General features: G+C 40.0%; 1 protein-coding gene across 1 annotated transcript; it reads right to left on the reverse strand.

Moving 5' to 3' along the window:
- Positions 1-830: 830 nt before the first annotated feature.
- Positions 831-25,611, reverse strand: LOC112559352 (MOB kinase activator 2-like). The gene is given in 6 exon segments (XM_025230514.1): positions 831-6,978; positions 7,471-7,595; positions 8,873-8,969; positions 12,892-12,927; positions 12,930-13,057; positions 24,057-25,611. Coding segments are annotated over 6 exon segments (975 nt in total). The 5' UTR covers positions 24,173-25,611; the 3' UTR covers positions 831-6,505.
- Between the last annotated feature and the right edge of the window lie 241 nt (positions 25,612-25,852).

A 25,852-nucleotide genomic window follows, 5' to 3' on the forward strand; every position in this document is an offset into this window, starting at 1 on the left:
ATGTGACAAGAGTTCAAGTGTGAGCTGCTCTGCAGATAGTAATCATGTGACTGCAAGCTTTTAGTTCTCAAATACAATTAGTAATTCAGCATTGGTTTAAGTGCCCACTGCTTGTAAATTTTCCAGATGTATATTCATGTTTTGTTTCTAGAGCTGTTGGGAAAAAAAAATTGCTGACACCATTCTCCTACTGTTGTCTGTGCAATTTTTTTTAATATAATAATTTTATAAAAAGAACTCCAAGTGCAAGCTTTTAAATAGCAAAGATTCTCCCTCCTTTGCACAAGTGAGCATGGTGGCATTTGATGGCTTATACTTTAACAAGTAGAGTTATTGACTGTAAATCTTATAATCAACATAACCAGCCATTTGGGGGGAGGGGGCGGGGATTCTTCAGATGCTTTCAAAATCAGTTAATTACAATATGGATGATTTAATATGTTAAAAGTGTGCATGTGTGGAACACCCTCAACACCACGGAAAATCAGGGGTTACTTGGGACACCTGAAAGAGCAGGGTATGAAACTAGACAATGGTAGAGTGGTAGTACCAAAGTACTCTCCCTCATTGTAAGCTTGCTTGGCCTATCTCCAAACCCATTCACATTAAATAAATAAGCATAGGATTTTTGAAAGGATTTGCATTCTGGTAGGAGAACTGAGGCAATATGTGGATGGATTCCTCTGTACCAATCTGACAAATTTATTCAGTTGCATACACATACACAGACTTTCACATGCAACAGATTGAATTTTGTTAACTCAAGTAGACCAATTTAGAGTTGAGACATCATACTGTCCAATGATCCCTCAAAAAAGTCAACTAAAATGTATGCATTATGTGGCAATCAATTTTTGCTCACTTGAATGCCACCATTTATTATTTTTTTAAATCCTTTTTTTAAACTTTTCCAGATCCAAGTAACAAGCAGAACAATATATATATATAAAGAAAACTTACAAGTTCCTACAGATGGATCACGCAGTATATGTGCGTATGCTTTTAAACTGGCACAATAATAAATACACACTGCTGTTGACAGTATAGTGTATGTCACTCGAAAACCCTGTAAATATACATTTACCAGAGCCACCTTTTATAAGGCTGACATCTCTTTAAATAAAACAGGTTAAAGTACTCTTTGTGGGTGTTTTATACATAGCTAGAGTATAGAGTTTTAAATCTATACACTTTCGCAAACAAAATTCTAGTTTTACTCCAATATAAGCATATGAACAAAATGCTTGAAAGCAAGGTCAAAACTATCAATTTTAAACAATGAAAAAGTGTTGTCAGCTTAAAGCAGAGGCAGCCATGAGCTGTATGACAAAACCAAACCAAATTCAAATGTTTTCTAAGGCTTATCATTTCTGGAAGTGGCACAAGGTCTTATTCCTCAAAAGTTGAAGATAAATAGATTGAAACTGTACATGGATGAAAAGAAAAGAATAACCTGGGTTAACATGGAATGAATGAACCATACAGCAGACTGTACAAGGTAAGAAACATTTCCACCAGTATGCAGTCTTGCCCTGAGATTACTCCCCTAGCACCTAAAAGTTGTGTGCAGTAGACAGAACATACTTGTGACAGTTCTGTGCTGACCAACAGCCTAAAATGTTTTAATCAAACACAGCAGAATTCAAGATTTGTTGCAGATTATGATGCAGATGTTTATTCTATTTAAATAACTATAAGGCAGAGTGAAAATTAACTTAACACATCACTGATACAATGAGAAACCTGCTGCACAGAAACCTTAAGAGGAATGGAAGGGAAGAGGCAATAGCTAAACTGTCCAGAGGAACATGCACACTGAAAGAGCTAATACCTCTCAAAATCGAAGAAAGATGAAAAAAGGAAAACAAATGAAAGTTACAAGGTTTCTGAAATAATACAATTAGGTTAAGCTATAACAGGGCTGTCAAAAGACTGCACCAGTACAACTCAAGTAACTAAACTGCATGATCACTACCAAACCAATCTTGGAAGGACTTTAAATCACAGTTTGCAAATGTGATCTTGAGTAAATCATGTCTTTCACTGCCACGCAAAGACCAGAATTCGCTCCTTAATGTAACTGAACTATAATATAGTCAGGTATTCACATAAAAAAAACAACAGCACCTACAATATTGTTACACATGCTTACTCAACGAAAAAACCTGCATGCAAATATAACAAAGTTATTTAATGAAATAAATATTGCCAAAATAAATGAGGCTGATGTTGAGATTGAAATGAAAAAAAACTTTAAGATGGCAGGGCGTATACAGAAATAAGAAGGTATCGTTTACCAGGATAACAGAGTATTTCCATAACAATATGTATGATGTGCACAAAGAAAACAAGTTATTGGTTACAGGAAAAAGTCTAAATGCACTGCAACAGCAAAATAAAGAAATGGCTATCTTGAAATAAAGGAATCTCCTATTGGTACTGCAAGGATTTCCCCTGGATCCACAAAATGAATTCAATAGCCCTAACTACTTGTACATTATCAATAATACATGGTATGAACTTACCCTAATTTGCTGTATACACATACAGACCTATGCACATCAAAACATTGCACTTGGAGCCAAGATGATAAAATCCTGCATGAGATCATTGGCGCTTAAATGGATGCAATGAACCAAAGTTCTACATTAACTTCACAAAATGAAAAGTGTGCTGATCACATGACAATGGAATGATTTTTTTTCAAAAGCAGAATCCTCTGTATACTGTTCTATATATATATTGAAAGATAACTAAGAAACATATCCATAAAGGAAAAAAACAACAACACAATCTAGCAGTAATTTGAGTAATAAGTTTCACATTTATGAAGCATGTTTAACCAGCCTGTTACCCTACCCAAATTGGGTAGTGTAACAAGACTTAGCGGCTCAAGCCTAATTTTCCCTTGAATTCATGAGACACCCTAACAAAACTTAACTTTGCAACCGACTTTGTGCCCTTTGGTATTCTTTGCTGGTTTTCTGTTTCCAAATCAAAATAAATCAATATTTTTGTTGTCTCATACATGCTCAAGAAATATCATTTGGTCAGAATGAATAAATTTGACTTTTCAGAGTTGCTTGCATCATTTTTCAACTTTTTAAACGTTTCTACTTTTAGCTTAAAAGTCGCAACTCACCCTCTAATTCAAAACTGCAAGCAAAATGATACCCTTTATCAGCGATTCTCACTATGCTAGTTAGGTAGATAACTTGACCTCCTCAGTCAGATAACTGAACCATTATGTTAGGAATATTACCGATTGGTATATTGCATACTGTCCATGAATTCAAGCCCTTAACTGACTAGAAACAAAGACAAAAGATTTTTTTTATAAACTTATATATACTCCAGAGTATCAAAATGGTCTCCACAAACAAATGTCTCTTCCTTCTTTTGTTTTTTTTAAAAGAGAGAAAACAATTTAAATTGCATTCAGATTTTTCTCGTTTTCTTTTGTGATATTTTAAAGCCAATAGGTATATCTTTGAATTGCAGAGAATGCTGATTTATCAAGGTGAATCCACCCAAGCAGGTTAAATTTATGTACAAATAACCAACACTCAGTACCTACTAAATTCAATGCAACTATGTCAGAAACATTAAACAGAGGGGTTTCTATTTATATAAGAAACGATATCAAATGCCTACAGAAATGTGGGACGGCCTAAATGAACACACCACGAAAACCTGAAATGATCACATATTAAATCCAATGCAAACACACATAAACTCTTACACAAAAAACCTCTATTAGACATTTACATAAGAAAACCAAACTTCTCCCACCTATTAGCATTCTTCCCTTGATATTTTCAAAACATCGCATATGAAATATTTTAAGGCTCTAATGAGGTGATGCATAAAACCAGCTAAAAAATATCTGAAATACAACAATGTTGCAAATTTTTTTTAAAAACTGGAAAAGGTTACAATACCCTGAAAAGTACTTTCTGTTAAGAATCTTTTTATCTTAACTATACTCACAAACTATGTCTCTAACTAAAATCACCGGAGACAAAATGTGCTGTTGCCATGTGCTAAATTTTATTATTACTGATTAAGCATAGCAGACGCATGAACCCAAAAACAGTAATTTAAAGACTTTATGAATAATGACTTGTGTTCCTAAAAAAAATGTCATTTGCAGAACAAGAAGTTGCTAATATGTTTTAATGTTCTAATAAGACAAGAAAAAACTGCTGGATGTGACATGACCATACCATTAATATTTTGAATTTGTAAGCATCTAAAATGAAAAGACACTAACCCCACCTCCTCTCTAAATCAAAGTTCATGTGCACAGCTATGTCTATTCTCCAAAGCTGTGGCAGTCTATGGGTTTTTGTAGTTATTTCTTTTGGACCTACCTTGTATCAATCTGATGCTAGCACATGGTCAATGATAGAGAAAGATCATGGATATTTTTATTGACAACCCTTTTCAAAAAGAAACTGTTTAAAAATGTTGTAAGCCACATCTGTATTCTCCACACAAGTATCCCCTGACCTCTGGGCATATATTGTACACCTAGTAAATCACTGAATGTACAACAGTAAGCAAATATAATAAAATGTTTTAAAGTATTTACATTTAAATGTGAGAAAGTTTTTATTATGAATGCCATATTGCAGCATATTATATTTACACTGAAATGTAAGAGATTCTTTATTATCAGTACCACAATGTACCATTGTATTATGTGGTATAACAATAAGGATATTCTTATCTATAATGGTGACTTCACACAGGCACAGCAAGTTCAACCCATCATCTCAGGATCCTTTGGGTTGTACTGACTGGGCGTCTGCATAATTTTACATAAGATTATTTTCAACCTTTAAGATATGAACATGAACTTAGTCCCAAATGTTTGTTTTATGGCATTTGGGGTATTTTTCAAATTATAAAGTTACAGTTTAGTTTTCAATTCTAAATTATCTAAACAACCTGTTTGTTCCATCCATAGTAACTTCATTTCTTTATCACAGGCGTTTAAAGACCTCTTCTCTTCTTCTGAATGAGTTTATGGGCCAATAGGTAGTTAAAGCAGAAATTATTTTGTGTGTGTGTGTGTATATATATATACGCAGAAAAGAATGTTTGAGAAAACAATTGTGCAGATCCTCTGAGACTAACCTTTTAGTTCCTATTTCAAATACAGGAGTCATATAAAGTGATAACAAAACCATAAATGACTGAGTGTATGCTTTGGAAAAATGAAAACAGGTATACCAACCCACAGGTGATTGTGATCATGGAAAGCATACAATGAACTGCTCAGTCCTAATAGTCAACAATGTGGGTGGAAAATGAGGTTAAGTGACCACAGTTCAGTAGCCACAGAGGCAGTGAAATTTAGGTGGTTCACTGTGTTTATGGCCAAACCCAAGCATTTCTTCCACTTGTCTGCCTCAGGTATGAGACCTATTTCCTCTGAGTGGATAAGGGGAATTTTTGAATACAGGTCTGGATGAGTTTCTCGCTAGCAACCTTCTGAGGTCAAGCGCACTAACCACCAGGCTAAGAAGTCTCCTCAAATATGGTGCTTCTTAAAATTCCACAACTGTAGCATACATTTTGTTATGAAGTAATTTATTTTTCATTTTTAATTGTGCCTATACTCTTCCACTAGAAATTTTGTTTACATAACAGAAATGCATGTTTTAAGTGTTTGTTCTTCAGAGAAATAATCCACAGTTATTATTGAAAAAAAAAAGAAACTTAATGCTCTTGATGTCCAAAGACTACAAGCAGATATAAGCTGCAAGAAGGAAATTAAACTATTTGTGGTTTCAAGTAATTAGGAATATTCCAATGCTAACAGCAGAGGAAACATTGAACAATGGCAAGTGACATTTGGGTGGAGTGGAGATCATGAACAACAGAAACAAACTGCTCAAACATGAAATGTACAGGCTACATTTTAGGTAAACTGTAACCAAGTGTTAACTGACTCCCTGACGGCAAATAAAGTGTCAATAAATATAACAAACATTTCAATAAGATGGAGATGACTGCAGTCATATCCACAAGATACTTCTTCAAAAGCTGACATTCTGTCAACACTATCTCTGCATCTAATGACACCATGCCAAATAGTCTGATCAGAGAACAATGTCACAAGGTAAAACACTCTTTTTTATGTAAACTTTGTACTTTTTTTTAATACAGCATATGTTCATCTAACCACCTACTGATCCACTTACCCACTTGCCACATGGCAAATTTCAAAAAATTACAAAAAAGATAATGAAACAATTTTTTACAAAAAAGTGATGTGGCTAAGATTAGGACACCTCTGGAATAAACAGACATACAGGCACACATTTACTGATATGAATTTCCTCACTCACTCTTTCAAAAGCAAAATGCAAATGCATGACTGGAATTTTTTTATCACCATCCTTAGTGTCATGCTCACTGAGACCAAGACAGGAGACACTAAAGGTCCCACCTATCTGGTGATCCAATGAAAGACAAAGTCACACAGAAGCCCACATTATGTAGGGGGTATATCCACCAGCACTCTTCCCTTCTGCCCCAAGGCATCCTCCCTGGCCACCGAGCCATTCTCAGACCCAGATTTGGATCTGAACTCCGTTGGAGATCTACTTTTGTCTGAAAGAACACCAGCACTATCTATTTCTTGACTGGATCCTCGTCCTGATTGAGTCTGAGGCACATCACCATCCCCTTCATTAGACCTGACCTTCTCCGAGTTTTCATTGGGATCTTGCATGGCTCTCAAAAGGCCTTTGTGAAGATCTTGCAGGACATCCGTCTCCTTCTCGTCAATGAGGTGAAAGTGTGTAGAGAAGACCATAAAATGCATGAAAAGGGTGTTGAGATGGCCCTGAAGCCCCAGTTGTGCTAGCAGCCCATAGTGAGAATGATATAAGTGTGCCAGAACATGGAACAGATAGCGATGGATTTTGCGTATTGTATCGCAGAAGCAGCTGGGAAAATCTTGACCTGTAAGTTGTCAAAATTCAACAAAAATATCAAAATTTAGATTAACAGAATATCAAATGCAGGAGACTAAATAACAAAATGTCTTGCTACTAATTTTGAAGATTACTTTTTGTAGTTACAGGTAGTTAACTTGTTTGTCACAAGCAAAAGCATACACTTATCTGTTACATGTGAAATGTGAAAAAAAAAAAAAAGGTATGCAAGTAGACAAAAGATAGCCACACAAAGATAACCAAAAGATACACAGGGCATCCAGCTGCAAATCAACAGACCATCTTTTAACAATAACTGTCAATCATAGCCTTTTAAGATGTTGGAATAAAAACTCCTAAAGAAAATTCATTACTTGCATAGGTGCCAATGATAGTTGCTTTTTAAAAGTTGTTTTCTTATCTGCTTTCCTTTTCTGTTCTTTTCTTTGGGACAGTACACTAGCTAGCAAATTTCAAAATACATGTTTTGCAAACATTTTGTCAAAATGAAAATACATACCAAACTTTGTGGGAAATACAGATTCATCTGTGACGGACTTTTGTATATAGCTCATCATATTGTCTATGTACTGGGGCGCTGTTTGCTTCACTTTCTTACCCTTTTCATCTTGTGAGTGATATTGCCTGCAAACCATTCATTTAAAGATCAGCAAAAGATTGGCTGTGATTGTGATGGTGCTGATGACAACACCAAAATCAACGAATTAATGACAATTTTCATACAAAACATCTATGACAAGTGTAACCGAGCCTCACCATGCAGGCAATCGCTATATATACCATCTCTAATAGTGCTAACAGATCCTGCTCTATCAAGCTTCTGAGAGACTTTCTCATGGCCATGTCCTCTATAAATATCCAGAGGATTACGTGCTGTCCAGGAACATATTTTATGTTGAAAGTTTTAACAGTGTGTGCCTGATCTATCTAAGTGTGCTCATATTAAAAACATGAGGCACTGTTACATGCCCATGGGCCTTGCTGTTTTAGACAGGAATGAACATGTTAATAGAGATTCTACTTCAAATTACAACAAAACAACTATTCAGCACAACCAGAGATGACTTGGACAATGCACTTTAAAAAAGAAAACTTATAAACTAGTAGAGGATATCTGGAGATGTGTCGTTGAACAATACAAATTTGATTCTGAACATGAAGAAAACACGCTAACTGAAACAAACAGTAGTTCTGATGTAGATTTGGAAATGAATAATTTAATTTCAATAACAAAATCCATCAATGATAAATGAGGAAATAATTTAACATCAATGCTTGCACTTTCAAAACTGAAACTGTTCTAACCATGGTACAGCTCCACACTGACAAATGTATTGTCTTTATAGACATGATCATTCCAGTCTCTTTATCCAGGTCCTTATGAGGTCTATAAGATGAACCAGAAACTATTGAGACAAATGCTATGCTACAGTATGTGCTGCAGTCCTGAACCAGAACTAAAGGGCAGAAGATACTGTGAGTTGCTGGCCTGTCAATCATTGCAGAAACAAACAAACCAAATAGGAAGGAAACATATCTAAATGTCTGTCTAACAGGGTTTTCCTTTTTTCTGTGTGGTCATCTTCGCAATATCCTATGTTAATCTTTACCATTTTTACGCTGGAAATTAACCTCACCAAATATCTACAAAATATTACTGATCTTATTTCTCTTCCCTTGTAAATATTGACAACATTTTCCAAACAAATAACAAAATGAAACTGGGGTAGTAACCAATTTTTTTATTCACTATGCCTGAATCCTCTTCCTACCCAGTTTGCACATGTGAATGCAAACGTCTTCATAGTTTAAACTCAATTGTATTTATACACCTGTACTGAATGAGTTAAAGAATAAAAACTCAATTAAAAACCTAGAAGTGAAGCAAACTGTATACTTACACATTGTCTGGACCAACCATGGAAGAACATGTCTCTGGAGTGCAGTATTCTGACACAACACCATACATGAGGTTAACATGATTGAAGAAGGATATGGCTGAAATATAAATAAAGTGACATCATCACAGTGCCAGACTGCAGTGATTATGTCCAATCCAAGATCATTTCAGAAGAAATGATAGTGTTAGATAGCCTGACCACTCACAATAATACATTTTGCTTAAAAAAACCAGACTATTTTACGCTTGCTAACCCAACTCTATTTGACCACAATGTTACGTAGGCAAGACCATCAATAGGAGCAGTAAAATTACTACTTCTTTACTGAGATGTTTTGATGGTCTGATTGTCACCTTCATATTTTATGACAATTAGGCACTGTACTAACACTGTAAGACTATATCTAGGACAACACAGAAACTGCAGCTTCAACCTCTTTCCACAATGCAGGTGAGATTTCAACCACCAAAGCTTTGAATCTTGAAAATAGAACAGAGTTACTCTGTAAACTGATATCTCCCAAATGAACTAAACTAATCTGGGGTTGAGGCTTCCTTTAACCTGCCAATCCAAATCCCTATTCTTGGTAGTTTTGACACATTGAAAATAAAGTCTACATTTTGCTAAATGTCATGTTCAATCGGTGTCCAGTCACTTAATCCCCAGACACTTCATCCCCGACACTTCATCCCCGACACTCCCCAGACACTTCATCCCCAGACACTTAATCCCCGACACTTCATCCCCAACACTCAAGAACAATTTCATATCATATTGTTGAAGAACATTAAATTTACTAGCTTATATGAACTTTAACTAATGTTGTTGATGTTCAAATGACGTTGAAGTTAATAGCATGATTGAATTTGAATTCAATTAAATTTTTCGCTGACTTCATAATTTTTATAGTTAAGGATTTAGTTTAGGATTAAGTGTCTGGGGATGAAGTGTCTGGGATTAAAGTCTAGGGGATGAAGTGTCGGGATGAAGTGTCGGGATGAAGTGTCTGGGGATTAAGTGACTGGGAACCTGTTCAATCGCCTCTGCAACCTCACTTAAACTGGGCAATCTGTATTTGCTGACGGTTGTTTCATGTCTAACTAAAGAGGCTACGCTTACCGATGTATACTAAATGCTTATCACACATATGGGTTGCCGAATGAACTAGGTAACCCCAGTGCTAAGCTCGTGGCTCACTTGGCAGCAGCAGAGGCCGCTCAGCGTGACGGGGATGCTAGTGAAAGGGCAGGAAGGAGATCTCTTACTGTCACGGCCCCAACTGCGGCTGATCAAAGCCTGCCTAGCATGCATGCTCGCTCGATCTGCCTGCCACATCTCTGAAGTTATAATTACCAAAGACGATATATTATATAAAGCCTTTGTTACTACCACGACTGCTTGGGGTTGTTTTTATCTCTCTTCCGCTGAGCCACAGCGCCCGTGTGCATGTCATTCTTTCACTCAGGTAAACAGAAAAAAGAGGTGGAGAGTAGGGAAGAGACGACTAAGTCGCGCAGGAAACATCAATGGCAAGAGGAGGAAGAGTTGCGGTGTGCGAAACTCCTGCGAGATGATGATTCTCTTCTGTTGTGCTCTTTTGTGTTGTGGCAGTCGTTACCTCCATTAAAGCGTGCCTGATTGCTTCCATTCACACCAAAACTGTTACAAGTCCAAAAACTGGATATTCTTTTCTTAACTGCAAAATAATGAGACCTAAAGCTTGGCGATTCTCGAGCTGGTCTCTGTGCACGGGACCTAAAAAAGTCTGCTGATTAAAGTAGGATAGGCAGGTCTATCCACACACCACAGACTGTGTACGTGTGCAGGTGACAAGTGCAAACTTCTCTTATACGTGAGGTTTTTACCTGAGGTTTTGCAGTCAAACGAAACCTTTAGACTCCGACACAAACACGCAATTGAAAGACTACTAGTAAGAGCTTCTATAGCCAGCAGCCAGAATTTGACAGAACCGTTTATACATTAATTTTCCTGTATTTTTCTAATGTACTGGAAGTGAAGTGGGGGTTCAATTCACCTCGTGTGCACGCTTTCCTTTTAACAAACAAATTGAAGGTGTATATTTTTAAAACCGAAGCCATATAAAAAAATCTTCGCTTTACATCCATATTTTGACACAAAAATTTCACATTCTTATTCTTAATGCGGTTCACAAGTGTCAGGCATGAATCATCGCGCCTACGGGTATGCCGGAAGACTGGAATAATTCTTGACTCTGCGCTGTTCCCAAGACACTAAGGATGCAGCCTCATCTCCGACCTTTCTATCAAACCCACCTTACCTTTTCCAAGAGGACGCTGCGCGTGTTAGTGAGGTGGGGGGAGGGTGGAACCCGGGAGTGGAGAATCTCGTTGACATCCTCACCTGTGGCGCCTACCGGAAGCACCTGTGGCGTTTGCACTAGCCAAATGCGCGGTCATAGCCAACGACTTGCTCACTGCTTTAGTTAACATTAAGTGCTGAGGAAGACCAGAACCACCGAAACAATTAGCATCAGTCTAAACATCAGGGTCTTCCTCAGGCGAAACACTTCACTCTACGGAAATGACTGGCAAGCAGATTGAAGTGGGGGATTTTCACAAAAGTGTGTATGTGTGTGCGCGCGCATGCAACGTGATAACGTCCAAGCTGATCACGTGTTACAGCTCCTCTCTGTTGAGACTATGCGAGCACTGAATGGTAATCTTTTTTCCTTCCTTTTTTTCTATCAGCTGGTCAAGTTTACGAAAGGTACAAAATTATTTAGAATTGGACTATAAAACAGGACACAAATATCAAAAGGCTGCCTTTAAAGGCAAATTTCCATTGGTGCCAAGTGATTCAAAATTATTCTTCAAAATGAAATGGAGTGTAAAACAAAGGTCTCCTTGATAAAGATGTCCACATTCAATGATCTGTACCTGGAATCCGGAGAATTTATAATCATCAGAAAAAAATTATCTTGTCCTCAATTTACTTTTTATACAGTCTAATTTTTTAATCTTTAATTTTTATTTTCTTTTTGGTTAAAGGCAAATTTCGTCAACTCTGCTTGTCTATGATTTAGTGGCTCAGTAGTACGTCCAGAGTTCCGACTGTTAGCTGTAGAAACGTGTCCGCCAGCTCGACAGTCGCAAAAGCTCGACCTCAAGACGTTAGGACAACGGAAAGCTTCATGCACGACCCGCCAAGAGGATGCGCTCTCGCGATGCTTCCTGCTCTGTGCACAGCTCGTGGTCTTTCTGTAGTATTTTCGCAGTCCTGCTGGACAGAACACAGATGGGACAGGTGTGTGTTATAAATCCTACGCCGTCTGGTCTGGACACGTTGACCACTAAGCCGGACCCTACTACATCGTGTCGTCGAGAAACCTCTGGGGTGCACTGAAGGACAACAGAATGATGGTTCCTCCCTTCCGCCTTTCAGCAGACGCCAGAACTTCCCCTCGTAACCCAGATTGGGTGGACATGCTCGCACACACGCCTTCTGTGTATATGTGTGTGTGCGCGCGCACGCGCTTCCCATGTGGTCACGCCCCATCCTATCAGTCGAACTACTTTCCCGTACGCCTCCAAAAGACTGACGCAATAAAGGAAGATGCAAACAGCAAACAAAACTCGTATCGAAACGAATAGCTTGGATAAATTGAGAATTGCATCTAGATGTTCTGTCTCAGACACTGACCCTTCCGCTCTCTGACAGCTCTTTGCAAACTTTACAATTCACTGATGACATTAACGCTATGCCTTTTAAAGAAACCAAACTTTTGTGATATCTAAGGCACCTTGACTTTTCCTCCACAATCCAGCGAGTACTGTTGTGTTCAAAGCATCAAGAGTCCCAAACAAACATTTTTTTGGGGGGATGGGTGGGTCTGATTTTTAATGGAGTAAGCATAATCTTTTACAAATAATTTTACACTCTGGTTAGTCTTAAAGCTGATAATTACATACACAGTAGTCAAGTCCTTAAACACAAAGATGCAAACAAGGAAACGTACTTTCTCAAGATAATTCACTTACTGTGCGTTGCTAGCCATTCGTTGGTATCAAGGTTGGAGGCAGCTTGACAAGCTGGTGGAAATCCGCATCTATCACGCGCTGTCGCAGGCAGCTCTCCTCCAAATACTGCTTCTGCTCGTCTGAGATGGGGGGAGTAGGCGAATCTTTGTCTTTGCGCCGACCTTTCCTGAAACACACGTGCATTTCCTTGCATAACTCTAATGTTGAAAACTCTCGTTTAAAATAAAAGAAACAAACAAACAAAAACAAAAAACACAAAACGCTGATGCAGTCAGACTAGTTTCCATAACCGCTTTTCGTTAGATTTCGTTAAGCCGCGTGAGATGAGAATAATGTTTTAACAAGCGTGGCAATAGCAAGGTCTATTAGCGACACCACTGGTAGGGGCGATAAACCGGAGTTCATTAGTTTCAGGTGCAACCACATCAAGTGTAAGGGTAAAGGTAGCCCCGTGACCTGAAGTTCGTTGGGCAGCGAGGTCTTGAAGTCGAGGCCATCTCCCCAACCCTCTAAAAGCCACGCATATATTACACACCTAGGTCAATACTGCATCACATGGGTATCGAACCGGAAAGTGCGCGCGCTTTTGGGTTTGGACGTCATAACGCTGACCACCAGGCTTGTCCGATTCCTCTTGGTGTTACAGTCAGCATCTTTGTACGGAAAACTCAATATTCTCTATTATATGGCATGCTAAGTTTTACACGGTCATAAAAAATCGCCATAACAACAAAATTAACAATATGTCCCTTTAAGAAAGCCCTCACACTAGACATACTTCCTTATCATCAATGTACGAATCCAGGGTTCAAACAGGTCTGACCACAGTGACAATAAGGACCTTTTAAGGACCTGGAGACCTATCATAAGGGCCATTCGAGGATATTTTCATAACATGCAGACAAAACTGCTGGTCATTTGTCACTCCTATTTCAGCTTATCGCAGATTTATACATTAAAGAAGGAGATATAACCTGGGCACAATTTTATTATCGTTATTAACCATTTTCTTATCAGAGCTAAAGAAGTGAGTTTCAGCTATACGGTGCTTCTCATGCTTTACTTTTTTTTCACATGTACTTTTAAACTAGTCCAGCCATAAAAGCAATATTCGAAGACACATTACAAAATCTACACTGCGCCCTTGGATTTTTTTCATCCTACAATATCCAGTCTCTGTAATAATTTTGGACATGCATGTTCCAACTTTCAGGGCGTGATGACTTCGATCGTTGCTTTGCCGCTTGTATTAAAAAAATCCATAAGCATGTTAGTTCGAAAATTACCACCTATCACTGTTGTCCTCGCACGAATTGCAGGTGTGTGAAATCTAGGATCTGAACATGCCATTTTCAAAACAAATTTTAAAAATACTGGGTTACGCTTATCTTACTGAAGACAGTTTTTTTTTTTTTTTTTTTTTTTTTTTTTTTGCTGTGAAGCTGACTTCATTAATTTTTCCATATCATTTTTTAAATGTTAACATATACCATCTGAAGAACAGCAGCAGTTTTTTCAATGTAATAACTTGTAAGAACCTACCGTAAAGATAAAGTTTAGTATATTGTTCCTGATCGAACAATTCTTAAAAGAAACAGCTCCTATGTGAGGGAACAGGAAATGTAGTACAATAAAACTGAATCAAAATGTTTGCCTCACCAGACGTGAGTGCGAGCTTTTTATCTCGCTTTCTGGTTAACATCCCTAGGCTGAACTTCAAAGCCTTTTACAGCCTTGGCCTCGTGACATTCCAGTTCTGGATGGGACAGGTAACAGAAATGTGTTCCAAACTTATACTACTATAATTGTTTGAACAATCTTCCTGTAGCTCCTTATCAATCTTACTGAGTTCAGTTCCTCGTACTCCCTCCCATCCATGTTTATGGCAGATTAGAATGGTTTGACCCCAGGGGGAGGGGGAAATAGGAGCACACGCGATATCAGTTGCCTGTATAGTCACGCTTTGTTAATTGCTTCAGTCTGGCCCGTCATGTATCCTCACCTCCCTCCCCTGAGTCGGACCCATTCTTTCATGCAAGTCGTTAAAAATTCGGCCTTTAAAAACAATAGTTCTGTCCCACTAGACTGGCAGGATTATGACTAGTTTTGAGCTGTGGTGCGCGAGAATAATATGAACACACTTTCCACTAAAGCACTAATAAGCACATCTCTTTCTCTCTCTCTTTTTTAAGAACCTAACCGCAATTTATAAGAGCTTATTTGCTAAAACTAAGCACATTTATTCTGCGGCCCCATGCTGCTCGCGGAGCAACAATGAATAAACAAAACTAAGGACTTATTTTGCCCACCCCCGAATCTACAAACTTGTAAAAAACTTATAAGGACCGTAGGCATCCTGGAACTAAGAACTTGTTCAACTGGGAAATGCATCTACTATCTGCACCTCAGATACGAAGGCTGAAGATGCGACAATAAACGACAGAGTATTTTATTTGTCTGTCCCGATTTAACGACAGAGGTAATCCAGCCTGTTTGTCCTAACGACAGAGGTAATCCAGCCTGTTTGTCCTAACGACAGAGGTAATCCAACCTGTTTGTCCTAACGACAGACTAATCCAGCCTGTTTGTCCTAACGACAGACTAATCCAGCCTGTTTGTCCTAACGACAGAGGTAATCCAGCCTGTTTGTCCTAACGACAGAGGTAATCCAACCTGTTTGTCCTAACGACAGACTAATCCAGCCTGTTTGTCCTAACGACAGACTAATCCAGCCTGTTTGTCCTAACGACAGAGGTAATCCAACCTGTTTGTCCTAACGACAGAGGTAATCCAGCCTGTTTGTCCTAACGACAGACTAATCCAGCCTGTTTGTCCTAACGACAGAGGTAATCCAACCTGTTTGTCCTAACGACAGAGGTAATCCAGCCTGTTTGTCCTAACGACAGACTAATCCAGCCTGTCTGTCCCGATTTAACGACAGAGATAATCCAGCCTGTTTGTCTTAACGACATAGGAAATCCAGCATGTCTGTCCCGATTTAACGACAGAGGTAATCCAGCCTGTCTGTCTTGATTTAACAACAGGGCTCACGATGTTATTGCCGATTTCAGGGGTTACTGATCTCAGATAGCATGGTCGACAACTGCCCAGTGCTCTAGAGCTCCTTTCACTCTCATGCCACTTTACCCAAAAAGAAAAACAGAGTCATCTTCAAATCATCTTTTCCCACTGATACAATGAGAGGGGTGGATGTAGCAATTGACTGCATCCTTCTTAGCTTATAATTAGTGCGTCCGATACCATTTCGCATAAAGATGTCACTTCTTCCCACTTCCTTAAAAAAAAAAACAAAAACAAAAAAAAACACCTCACTGCTTTATGTTCCATTTAGCTTTACACACGTTTGTTTCGGCTTCTCTCTGTTCGAAACTCTGGATCTGTTTGGAGATAATCAGCCTGAACTGGCTGAAATAAATGCACATCGCGAGTGTTAAAGGCGTTCGATTTTTACCGTGTTCCCGCTGCAGGTGGCTGCAAAAACCGGAAACTCCACTCATGACTTGAAACAGTTTAACATCAAAGATATCTTTACTATCCTCATTATCAGGCTTATTTAACTTTCCAAACATCGTAGAAAACAATCCAGATCTTGCATCAAACGTTGTCGTAAAAATGTAGTTAGCGATCAGTAACAATGCGAGGCCTATTTATTATGTGTTCTTCTCTCTATCATGCCACCCTAGCGTGCATGTTTCGAAACTACATACTCTTTACTTGGCTTTAATTACTTGCACAGTCGTAAAACAAACAAACGTAAACACTTAACAACGAAAATAAAACAACATAATTTGTGAACGTACGCAAAATGCGTTTCATCACTATTGTGGACAGTACCTAATGTCATTAGAGTATCGTCACATAACTGTACTGAACAATCGTTACTGTCGGGTTTGCAGTCTATAAAGCCCACTTTACTGCCTCGCTTTCACTGTAAAAGCCATTAGAGCTGATTAATATATCAATGAAATATGTGGAGCGAAGTTCACCGCAAATCTATTCTCCCCCCACCGCCGTAACACTTCATGTTGTTGTGTGGAACGCACTTTGTAAAACGCAAAAAAAGACAAAAACAAAAACGGAAATGTCGCCAACAATACACACAGCTGATGTTCCGGTGTTGTTTAACCGGTTTCACAGAAGAAGAAACCGAAAGAACTATCGTCAAGATAAATAGCGAGGTTCGTTCAGGTCCGTTACCCACATAAATTAGCTTTTTGATGTCGACGAGTGCAGCTAGATACCAACGGGGACAGTAGCATGTTTCTAAGAGAACTATTGGACTCGGCAGTTCCCACCCTGCAGGCGGCAGGCGCCATCGAAGATCCGAGCTACTCAATGGAACACCCATCTAGTAGTTAAATCGAACCCCTCTCGCCCGGAATGCTACTGTGGAAGTTCTCCGCGATGACTCACCACCACCACCAGCATCACCTGCCATCACGCGATCCTCCCTGTCGTTTCATAAGGCTCGGCTACAGGTGGTGTGATAGGGGTGGGGGTGCACCAAGATTTCCTCTCTCTCTTATCACAGTGACAATAAAATGGCAAAACAAAACAACAATAAAAGACAGGGAAATGAAATAAACATGCAATTTGTCTCGTCTGCCCCTGAGCTTGTTGCATACAGGCTTCGGTATGGGAGATGCTAGAGGTTCTCAAGGTTTGCCAAGGCAGCAAATGTCAGTCGCGTGAAGTAAATTGGTGCCAGATGTACAAACACTCGGACCTGGGCCTGCTGACTAAGTACAGACTTTTATTATGCTGCCTCATTCGCGTTCACCACCTCTGGACAAGCCTGTGGAATACGGATAGTACTGCTCGGTGAGAACAAAGACTCGGTTGCCCAGGTTACCTAAGAAGAGAAGGAACAATACCCTCTATTTACATCGCAACCCATTTGTCATTTCCTTTAAATGCACAGGACACAAAGTGCACGCGCATGCCACCCGCTTCCTTCCCTATACAGCCACAAAAAAGAATACAAATGGAAATGCTATCCATCCAAAGAGGTAAAATCTGCAACAGCCTAACGACCTAACGCCTCCTCGCATCGAATTATGTCCCCTGCCGCTTTACTGCACCGCTTGAAACCACAGCTGAGCACGTGCGACACATACTTTAGTCAGCAGTTCTACCATGATGACAGCAAAATGCTAATTTAATGAACACGTTATTGTCCCACACCTCCATTCTTTAAATTCTCACGCTTCCTTGTGTACACATCGACGATGAAACTTAGCGAGTCACGTGATTCACCCACAGTCCGACAAACTTGGTGTATGGAGTAAAACGAGGGAAATCGCTCTGTAGCTGAACACAAAAAATGTTGAGAGACAGAATGACAACTACCTTTGGTCGATCTCCTGGCAGTTTATGCGTGATGCTTATCTCTGAGCTACTATGAAATTACATGTGCTCCCCCGCCCTCCCCAATTCAAACACACACACAAATCGCACTTCACGTACATGTACTTCACAAACAGAACGCAAGCAACTCCATACCCACTTCCCCTCAACGTCAAGGGTAGAGAGAAGAGCAAGAAAGAATGAGGGGAGGAGGTGGAGCAGGGGCAACAAACACCATGCGCTACACGCCGTAAGTAGCACCATTTCAACACGTGCACGAGAGTAAGAATGTTTTACACACACAGATACACAGGTTCAGCTCTCATGTCGTTTCAAAGCTACACCAACAATCCGAACAGCAGGAAAATACCAAATTTACAAGACTGATTCCAAGTACGTGTTTCTCTGCTCTGGGAAGGTCATCCGTGCACAGACTTGACCTTATCGTCAGGACGAACTGCGTATCTGATGTAGGTAGTGCTGCCTACAGCGCTCCTGCACGTTACCGTGGTACACTAGTGACCGAGTTCGGGTATTACGCATAAAGATATTTACACTTTTTTAATTCATCCCAATGTAAAAGCGCAGAAACTATTTTTAGTGTTCAGATGCTGGGCAACAGCTTGCCAAACAAAACCATGAGGTTTGTCCCTGAAAACACATCAAAAATAAGTGCTCAATAAAATTGTGGAGAAGCTTTGGACAAGTCAAATCAGCTGTCGTGATTTACAAGCGGAACGGAAAGCAATAATGATCGAAACATGATAATTAGAGTTGAAAAAAATGGAGAGGTAGGGAGAAAAAGGAGAATGTAATCAAACGATTACGTATAATTATGCATCCCACTTCTAATGTAATGATTTTGAAAGATTAAAAAAACTTTGTAAAAAAAAAAAAAAACACAAAATAAACTTTTGCGACAAAAACATTCCCATTGTCTTCAATGTGTATTTCGACAAATGTGAACTGTAGACGGGCTTTTTTTCGTAATTCGTATTCCTAAACACTATCACTCAAATAAAAGATGTGAATAATACACTTCATTACATTATTCGCCGCTTAAAACAAAAAGAATGAAGGAAAGTCGTTGTAGTCGCTAAAACAAATCCCATCACGAACGCTAATGTTCTGACAGCAACACGGATGAACGTGCCAAAAGCAATATGAATCCAATGTCTCCAAGGAAAAGAGATATACAAGATGCCTGATACAAGCTGCTCCCGCTAGTCTGGTGAGGTGCGTGAGGCAGAGACCTTGGTCTGTAGGTCGATATTCCCCTTTTCCCTTGGTACGATGCCGGGTAGGGCGGTAACGACTTGTCCATCTGGTCATTCACAACTGGCCGACCAGACCTACCACCTACATCACCACCAACGGTCATCGTCCAAACAATCAATAAGGCGATGCTGCTTTCCTGTTTCTGCGAATACGAATAAAAAAATAGGACGAGGTTTTTCCACTTTTAGCCTGGCCATTTCATTGTTTGTAAAGAAAACCATGCCTTCATTCTACTTACTCTCTAGAAAATAACCGCAAGAAACCCCGCACATCCACCAAGCCAGTAAAACAGTCAAACACAGCACAGAAAACACGAACGCACCAACCGACTGATACGCATGAATGTTTAATGTGCACGCCATTATTTCAGAATTCTTCGGGACGGTTGGACGGATACAGATAACGGTACAGGATCACCCCATTTATGCTTGTGGTGAGCGATGACATCTTTCTCAACCAATGTAGGTCAGCTTTACTGTGACATTCATAATCAAGTGCCTCTGAGAAATCCCCTAAAACCTCTACACCCAGCGCCAGTGACATTTTATACTGAAATTGAAATGCCGTGGTTGATTCCACTCACAGTACCTAAAGGCTGTTCTTAACCCGACATATGTCGATTATGTGACTATGTTTGACAGCATTTTTTTTTTTAACATCACGTCAAGTAAAATCTCTGATGCTGAACATGGTCACATATTCGACGATATACCTCCGGCTAAGAACGACCCTTATGAAGTAAAAAAGAAAGCGCAAATATTATCGTTGCTGCTAAGTGCGCTACTCTTGTAGGTCTGTCGCTACTTCCCGCAACCTACCAGACTGATATTCTCGGTGCCATGGGAATATGCGTGCAAGGAAAATGCACATGGGAATGTGCCAGTGCACGTACATGTGTGCTTACGCAGTGATTACAGAATCTTTTAATAGGTAGACCTTTCCATTATAAATAAATTCACCGTTTAGGAATTACTAGCTACTGCCGTTAACGCCGGCAAGATCCCAACCCTAAGCTACCTTCTACCATCTCCGTAGTGGATGTGCTTTTTAAGACCACAGACACGTAGGTGCAGTAAGAGTAACGTAAAGATATGCCGGACATTATTGTTGACTGTTGATTGTTGACTCCTTCATCACTGGGTTAGCGTCCAGATCGTGTGAATGAAACACACCTCTCCAGCACCGTCCACTGGGATCAATCAGTTACAATGAACCGTGTAAATTGTATACTAAACAGCCAACCGACATGAACACAAAATACACATGACCGCAATAGACATTTGTCGCAGTTATACTCGGTGGAAGAGCGCTACTTAAAGGTATATATGCAGACATACTTATTTTCTAATGCACAGACGTGAGCTTATTGCAATTTTTTTTTTTTTTTTCTGACTGGCTAAACTTCTACAGTTTTTGAGATACCGAACCTCATGTCATCCTGCGCATAAAGAGGCCAAAACCCTGACGCAAAAGTAATTACCACATGGTCACAGCTCTCCCATGAGATAGTCTTTCTGTAACAGTGCAGGATAATGTATGATATGGTCAAAGCTTTAATAATAAAGTTGACTTATAAAACACTCTATTGCCACCACCAAAGACGGGCTCCAAGCGCTGTACACACACAAAGCTGGTATCGAAAGAAAAAAGATGATCGTGAACTCTGTTATCCCACGGGATACAGTCTTGACATAAGAGTGCAAGGATAATGTAATTACCATAAGGTCACAGCACGAAGTTACATATAATAACTCCGCTCACAGCGCTCCTTATACTATGACGGTGTACCCACTTCTTAATGACGTCACGTGTTTCTGCGCTCTTAGTGTCGTACCGTTTGTAAGCGTGTAGTCTGAGAACGAAAGTGGGTTAACATATCGGAAATAGCTTCCCGTGCCGATCTCACTAGAGCCATTAAAAAAGAACCTGCACTTTGGTCGACTGTAAATTCTCTTAGGTTCAGTGCGTTGAACGAGTGTCGTGTGATCATTGGAAGCGACTCCTCGCATGTTTAGGTGAACGCAGAAGATCTGCCGCCATCAGCCCAGATTTGTCACCGTTAAGTTCGGAGTTCGTAACCAAGCCTATGTCTATTCTGGGTGTGTACGCGCGCGCGTCACATTTCAACCGTGACGTTACTGAAAACTAAAGAGTACCAAAAAACATCTCAAAATACATGCTCTATAACTCATAATCTAGATTTAAAGAATAACAATCAAAATGTATAATGCGTGATTACAATTAACCGTTAATTGTTAATTCCCTTCAGTAACTTTACAAAATGTATTTAAAATTCGTTTGATTACCAAACTGGCAAGTCAACGAAAATAAAGTAATTTTCCTCTTGCCAGATGGCCACGAAGATGGTACACCAAAGCACAAATCATACAGTGACATTAACCAGAAATGTGGACTATTACAAGAATTTTAAAAAAAATGAGATGCGCAGTGGGAGCGAAAGGAGAAATCTAGCGCCATTAATCAAAGACTAAGCAATACTTTCCAATTTACTCCATGTTTTTGACAACAGTGATCATATTTACTACCACATGGAACCTGATCACGGATAAATGTTGTCAGCGCTACAATCTTTCCAAACAACAGAATTTGACGACTCCCACAGAAATGAGCATTTAAAGATGCACTAACAAAAGAAACGGGCAAATATAACGACATCTCTGCGAGTCTTTCGGTCAGACCAACGGCTTAATTTCGCGCTGCCGCCAATGCACGTGCTGCAGCTCAAATCTGAACACAAGAAAAGTAAAACGTACGACACAAAGTTGTTGCGCAGCATATACTGATCAGCAATGTGCCGGCATCAGGGCCAGACCCACAGCTCGCTCCCTCGGCGCCAGCAAAGTTTGGTTCTTGGCTGGTCTTCCCACAGGTCTGGTCTGTCTGCATACAGAGATGTCTCGATTTTTCTGATTATATCGCAGTTCTTGATACTACTGGATCAGGAGTACGAGAAAGGCTATTAGCCACGGCGAACAACTCATTTACTAATATACATATATAATACGCGATACCAATAATCAATTTCTGTTTTAAACTAAATGTTCACAGTGCCGCAAAAATGAATCAACACACTAGAAATGCTAGACAGCCATGTAACTAGAGCAATCTAGCGGTTCGATACTTGTGTGACGCAGCGTACCTTCCTCTAATTGATCCAGCTATGGAATGGATACAATACTCTTTAGAGTGTCGGGGAAGGTAAGACAACCATGAATGAATGGCATCGCTCTCACAAATCCTGAGATAAGTGGGGGTAACACTTCACTTCCTAAAGACCACTAGCTTTTTCAACCATCACTGCCTTTTGAAAAATATATTTTAGCATAGGTCCACGACGTGACTCGAGAATCCCAGTTACCCCTAAGGAAAAGGAATGGATATTGTATCAATATATTATTGTCCGACCTCTGAATACTGAACTAGTAGGGAGGGAGGAATAAATTATGACACCAGTCTTCTCAAAAGCTACTTCTGACGGCCCAAGAGGTGACAATTCTGATTATTTCAAAACATTACACCTTAACCTGAATGCACCGCGCTCTTTGCTAAAGCAACTCGACACTCCTCACTTCGACCCCGTTAGATGACAAAAGTCTCGGGTAGGAGTTACACGAGTAAGCGCACAGCTGTGATGACACTATCTCGAGTCAGCTGCGCGAGAACAGAGCAAAGGCGCGTATTCCCAACGACCAGCGACAACGGCGTAACGTCCTCTGCTTGACACGGTCAACCCATAGCTCGTCCTCACAGAGCTCATCTGGGCTAAATCGCTTCGAACAGCAGACTTGAGCATATACAGTCACTGTCGTGAAGCAATCGCCTGAAATTAGGAGGATTGGGCTTCCAAGTTCCAGACAGAACATTTGAAAGGCGTGCGCTGATTTCAAATACTTCTTTGCAGCCAAAGCGATCGAACGAAATGGCGATTCGACTATTTGTTGAAAGCCTTGGAAGTAGCCGATACGGCAAGTGAAGCATCTGAAAGGTTGGGCCCACAATCCCCTCGTGCTGTTTTCTCCAGGCACATCCTTCTCGGGCTTATTGAATTAGGCGGGGAGTTGAATCGTCAGATGAAAGCGGCAAAGTGTCTAATCTCGTCCACGATTAGACAACAAAATGGTGAGATTGGCGATACGGTATTGGTAACACGTTAAGTTCACAATGATCGAATCATAAGCTTCATTCTTTCGTTACATTAATGAAGTGTCTAGCACGATAACGGTTAAATAAACGGGTTAGAAGAAATGAAATACGTCTTAAATACAGTACAATAAAGAAACAGATAAGCTGATCCGCCGTTAACTCAAGTTACACCTCATCCCATAATCAAGGTTTACTCACAAAACTATTTCATTACATAAATCAGTGTCTGCACCACCACCAAATCGTGACCCTCACCTCACCCCCACGCTTGTCGATTGTTTCCAAATCTATAAGCACCATCACCCTCGTTTACAAATAACAGGTCATAACCACGAGTGAAAACAGGATGCACTTACCACTGCGATAAGAGCGAGAACATCTTTTTAAGAACAACTGTTGTAAGCATGTAAGAGCTCAAAATCCGCAAGGGGTGATCACGAAGGCAGCGCACGTACGGAAGACTAAATAACATCGTGAGTATGTCGGCTGGGCATGATAAGCGTTGATGTAATCAACCCTCTCCGGCCGGCATCCTCGCGACAGCCGTAAACTGTTCGCAACCACCCTTGTCTTCCTCTTGCGCAGCAACGCCAGCGAAAACCGCAGCGACGACACTATACACGCCGACCGATGAAACGCAGCTGCGCTGCTCGATGTGCTGCGCCGTACAGCCTCACGTTGCGCTGCAGCGAACAGGAAACGCGGCACTGTTTGCCTTTGCTGTCGCTCAAACCCGACACAAAGCAAGGTCGCGTTCTACCTTTAAACCCACCCACACCCCAGCTCGGCGGATTTCTCGGAAGGTGAACGGCGTTCCCTCGCTGGCTCTCTATGTGCACGTCACCTACCCCCTTGGACCTCCTCCTTCTTCCAGATCATCACATTACGTGCCAGCGGCCCATGCATGACAGAGACTTTGACAGACACCACAGTTGGAAATCACCCTGGCCAAGTGCCAAACAAAAAGTTTACGATCGCCATTGACTTTCTGAATACACGTACTACAATGTGATCTTCCTCCTTTAACACCCATCCCACCCAACTTCACCACACCCTGAATACACGTACTACAATGTGATCTTCCTCCTTTAACACCCATCCCACCCAACTTCACCACACCAAGTACTGAAGGGAACCGAAAGAAGGACTGAGGTGGGAGAGATGTGTGGCTTATTTTCCTCAGCGCCAACTCTTGCAGATTACATGGTACTGAGGACACTTTTAAGAGCCAACAACTGCGGAAGACGTTTTGATGGAATCATGATCATTCTGCAAAAAGAAAGTGTGCACAAGAAAGCTGTGAGGCGGAGAGAGAAACCTTGCAACACTCCCGACCTATAAGATGATACATTATCAGCAAATCTAGACATTCATAGCACTGTGGTAACAGCCGGGTAATCAAGAGGTGATGATTACAAATATCAACAGTAAGATCAGTCTTGATTTATTCAGTTACATTGCAAAAACTATGGAAAGCCACAAAGACTTATCTACACTATGGCCTGCTATAAAAGGTGGTAATACAGTATTCAGGACGTATCTGAGACACCAGCACCTTCCATCCCATGTTCTGTCTGTTTATTTTGTACAAAAAGTATCCCAAGGAACTCATTTACAAATGACAAATTTTTAAAATAAATCTGATTAAAACAAGCAATTTCTGCTCAAAATAATCATATTCAACAAAATTAAAGTAAGAACACTGCTTAAATATGTTCAAAACATAATTTACAGAAATAAGATGAAATTTTCTACTCATGTGATCATGTGCCACTTTTAACATCTTAGTCACTAGCACTGAATCTTTAGTCATTTGGATGTCACAGTGACCTTCTGTCAATAAATATATCGTCTCTGCGTACTCTTATATAATACAAGTCTTTTGTTGATCCCATTAGGAAAAAAATAATAAACAATAAACGAGCTTTGTACTTATCAAGCGCTGCACATTGTTTTACATTCCTTTTAAAGCAGTTTGAAAATGTACACCAGATTTGGATGAAATCATAAACATAATAACCAGCAGACAAAAAAAACAAACAAAACTGCCCTTTTATGACAGACAGCTCATGCAGAGCAAACCCCACCTATGTGAAAGATAACTTTAAAAAGCAATAGTAGTGACAAGCCCACATGATTACATAGATATATA

This window comes from Pomacea canaliculata, linkage group LG3 (genome assembly GCF_003073045.1).
Source record: "Pomacea canaliculata isolate SZHN2017 linkage group LG3, ASM307304v1, whole genome shotgun sequence".
NCBI classification, from domain to species: domain Eukaryota; kingdom Metazoa; phylum Mollusca; class Gastropoda; order Architaenioglossa; family Ampullariidae; genus Pomacea; species Pomacea canaliculata.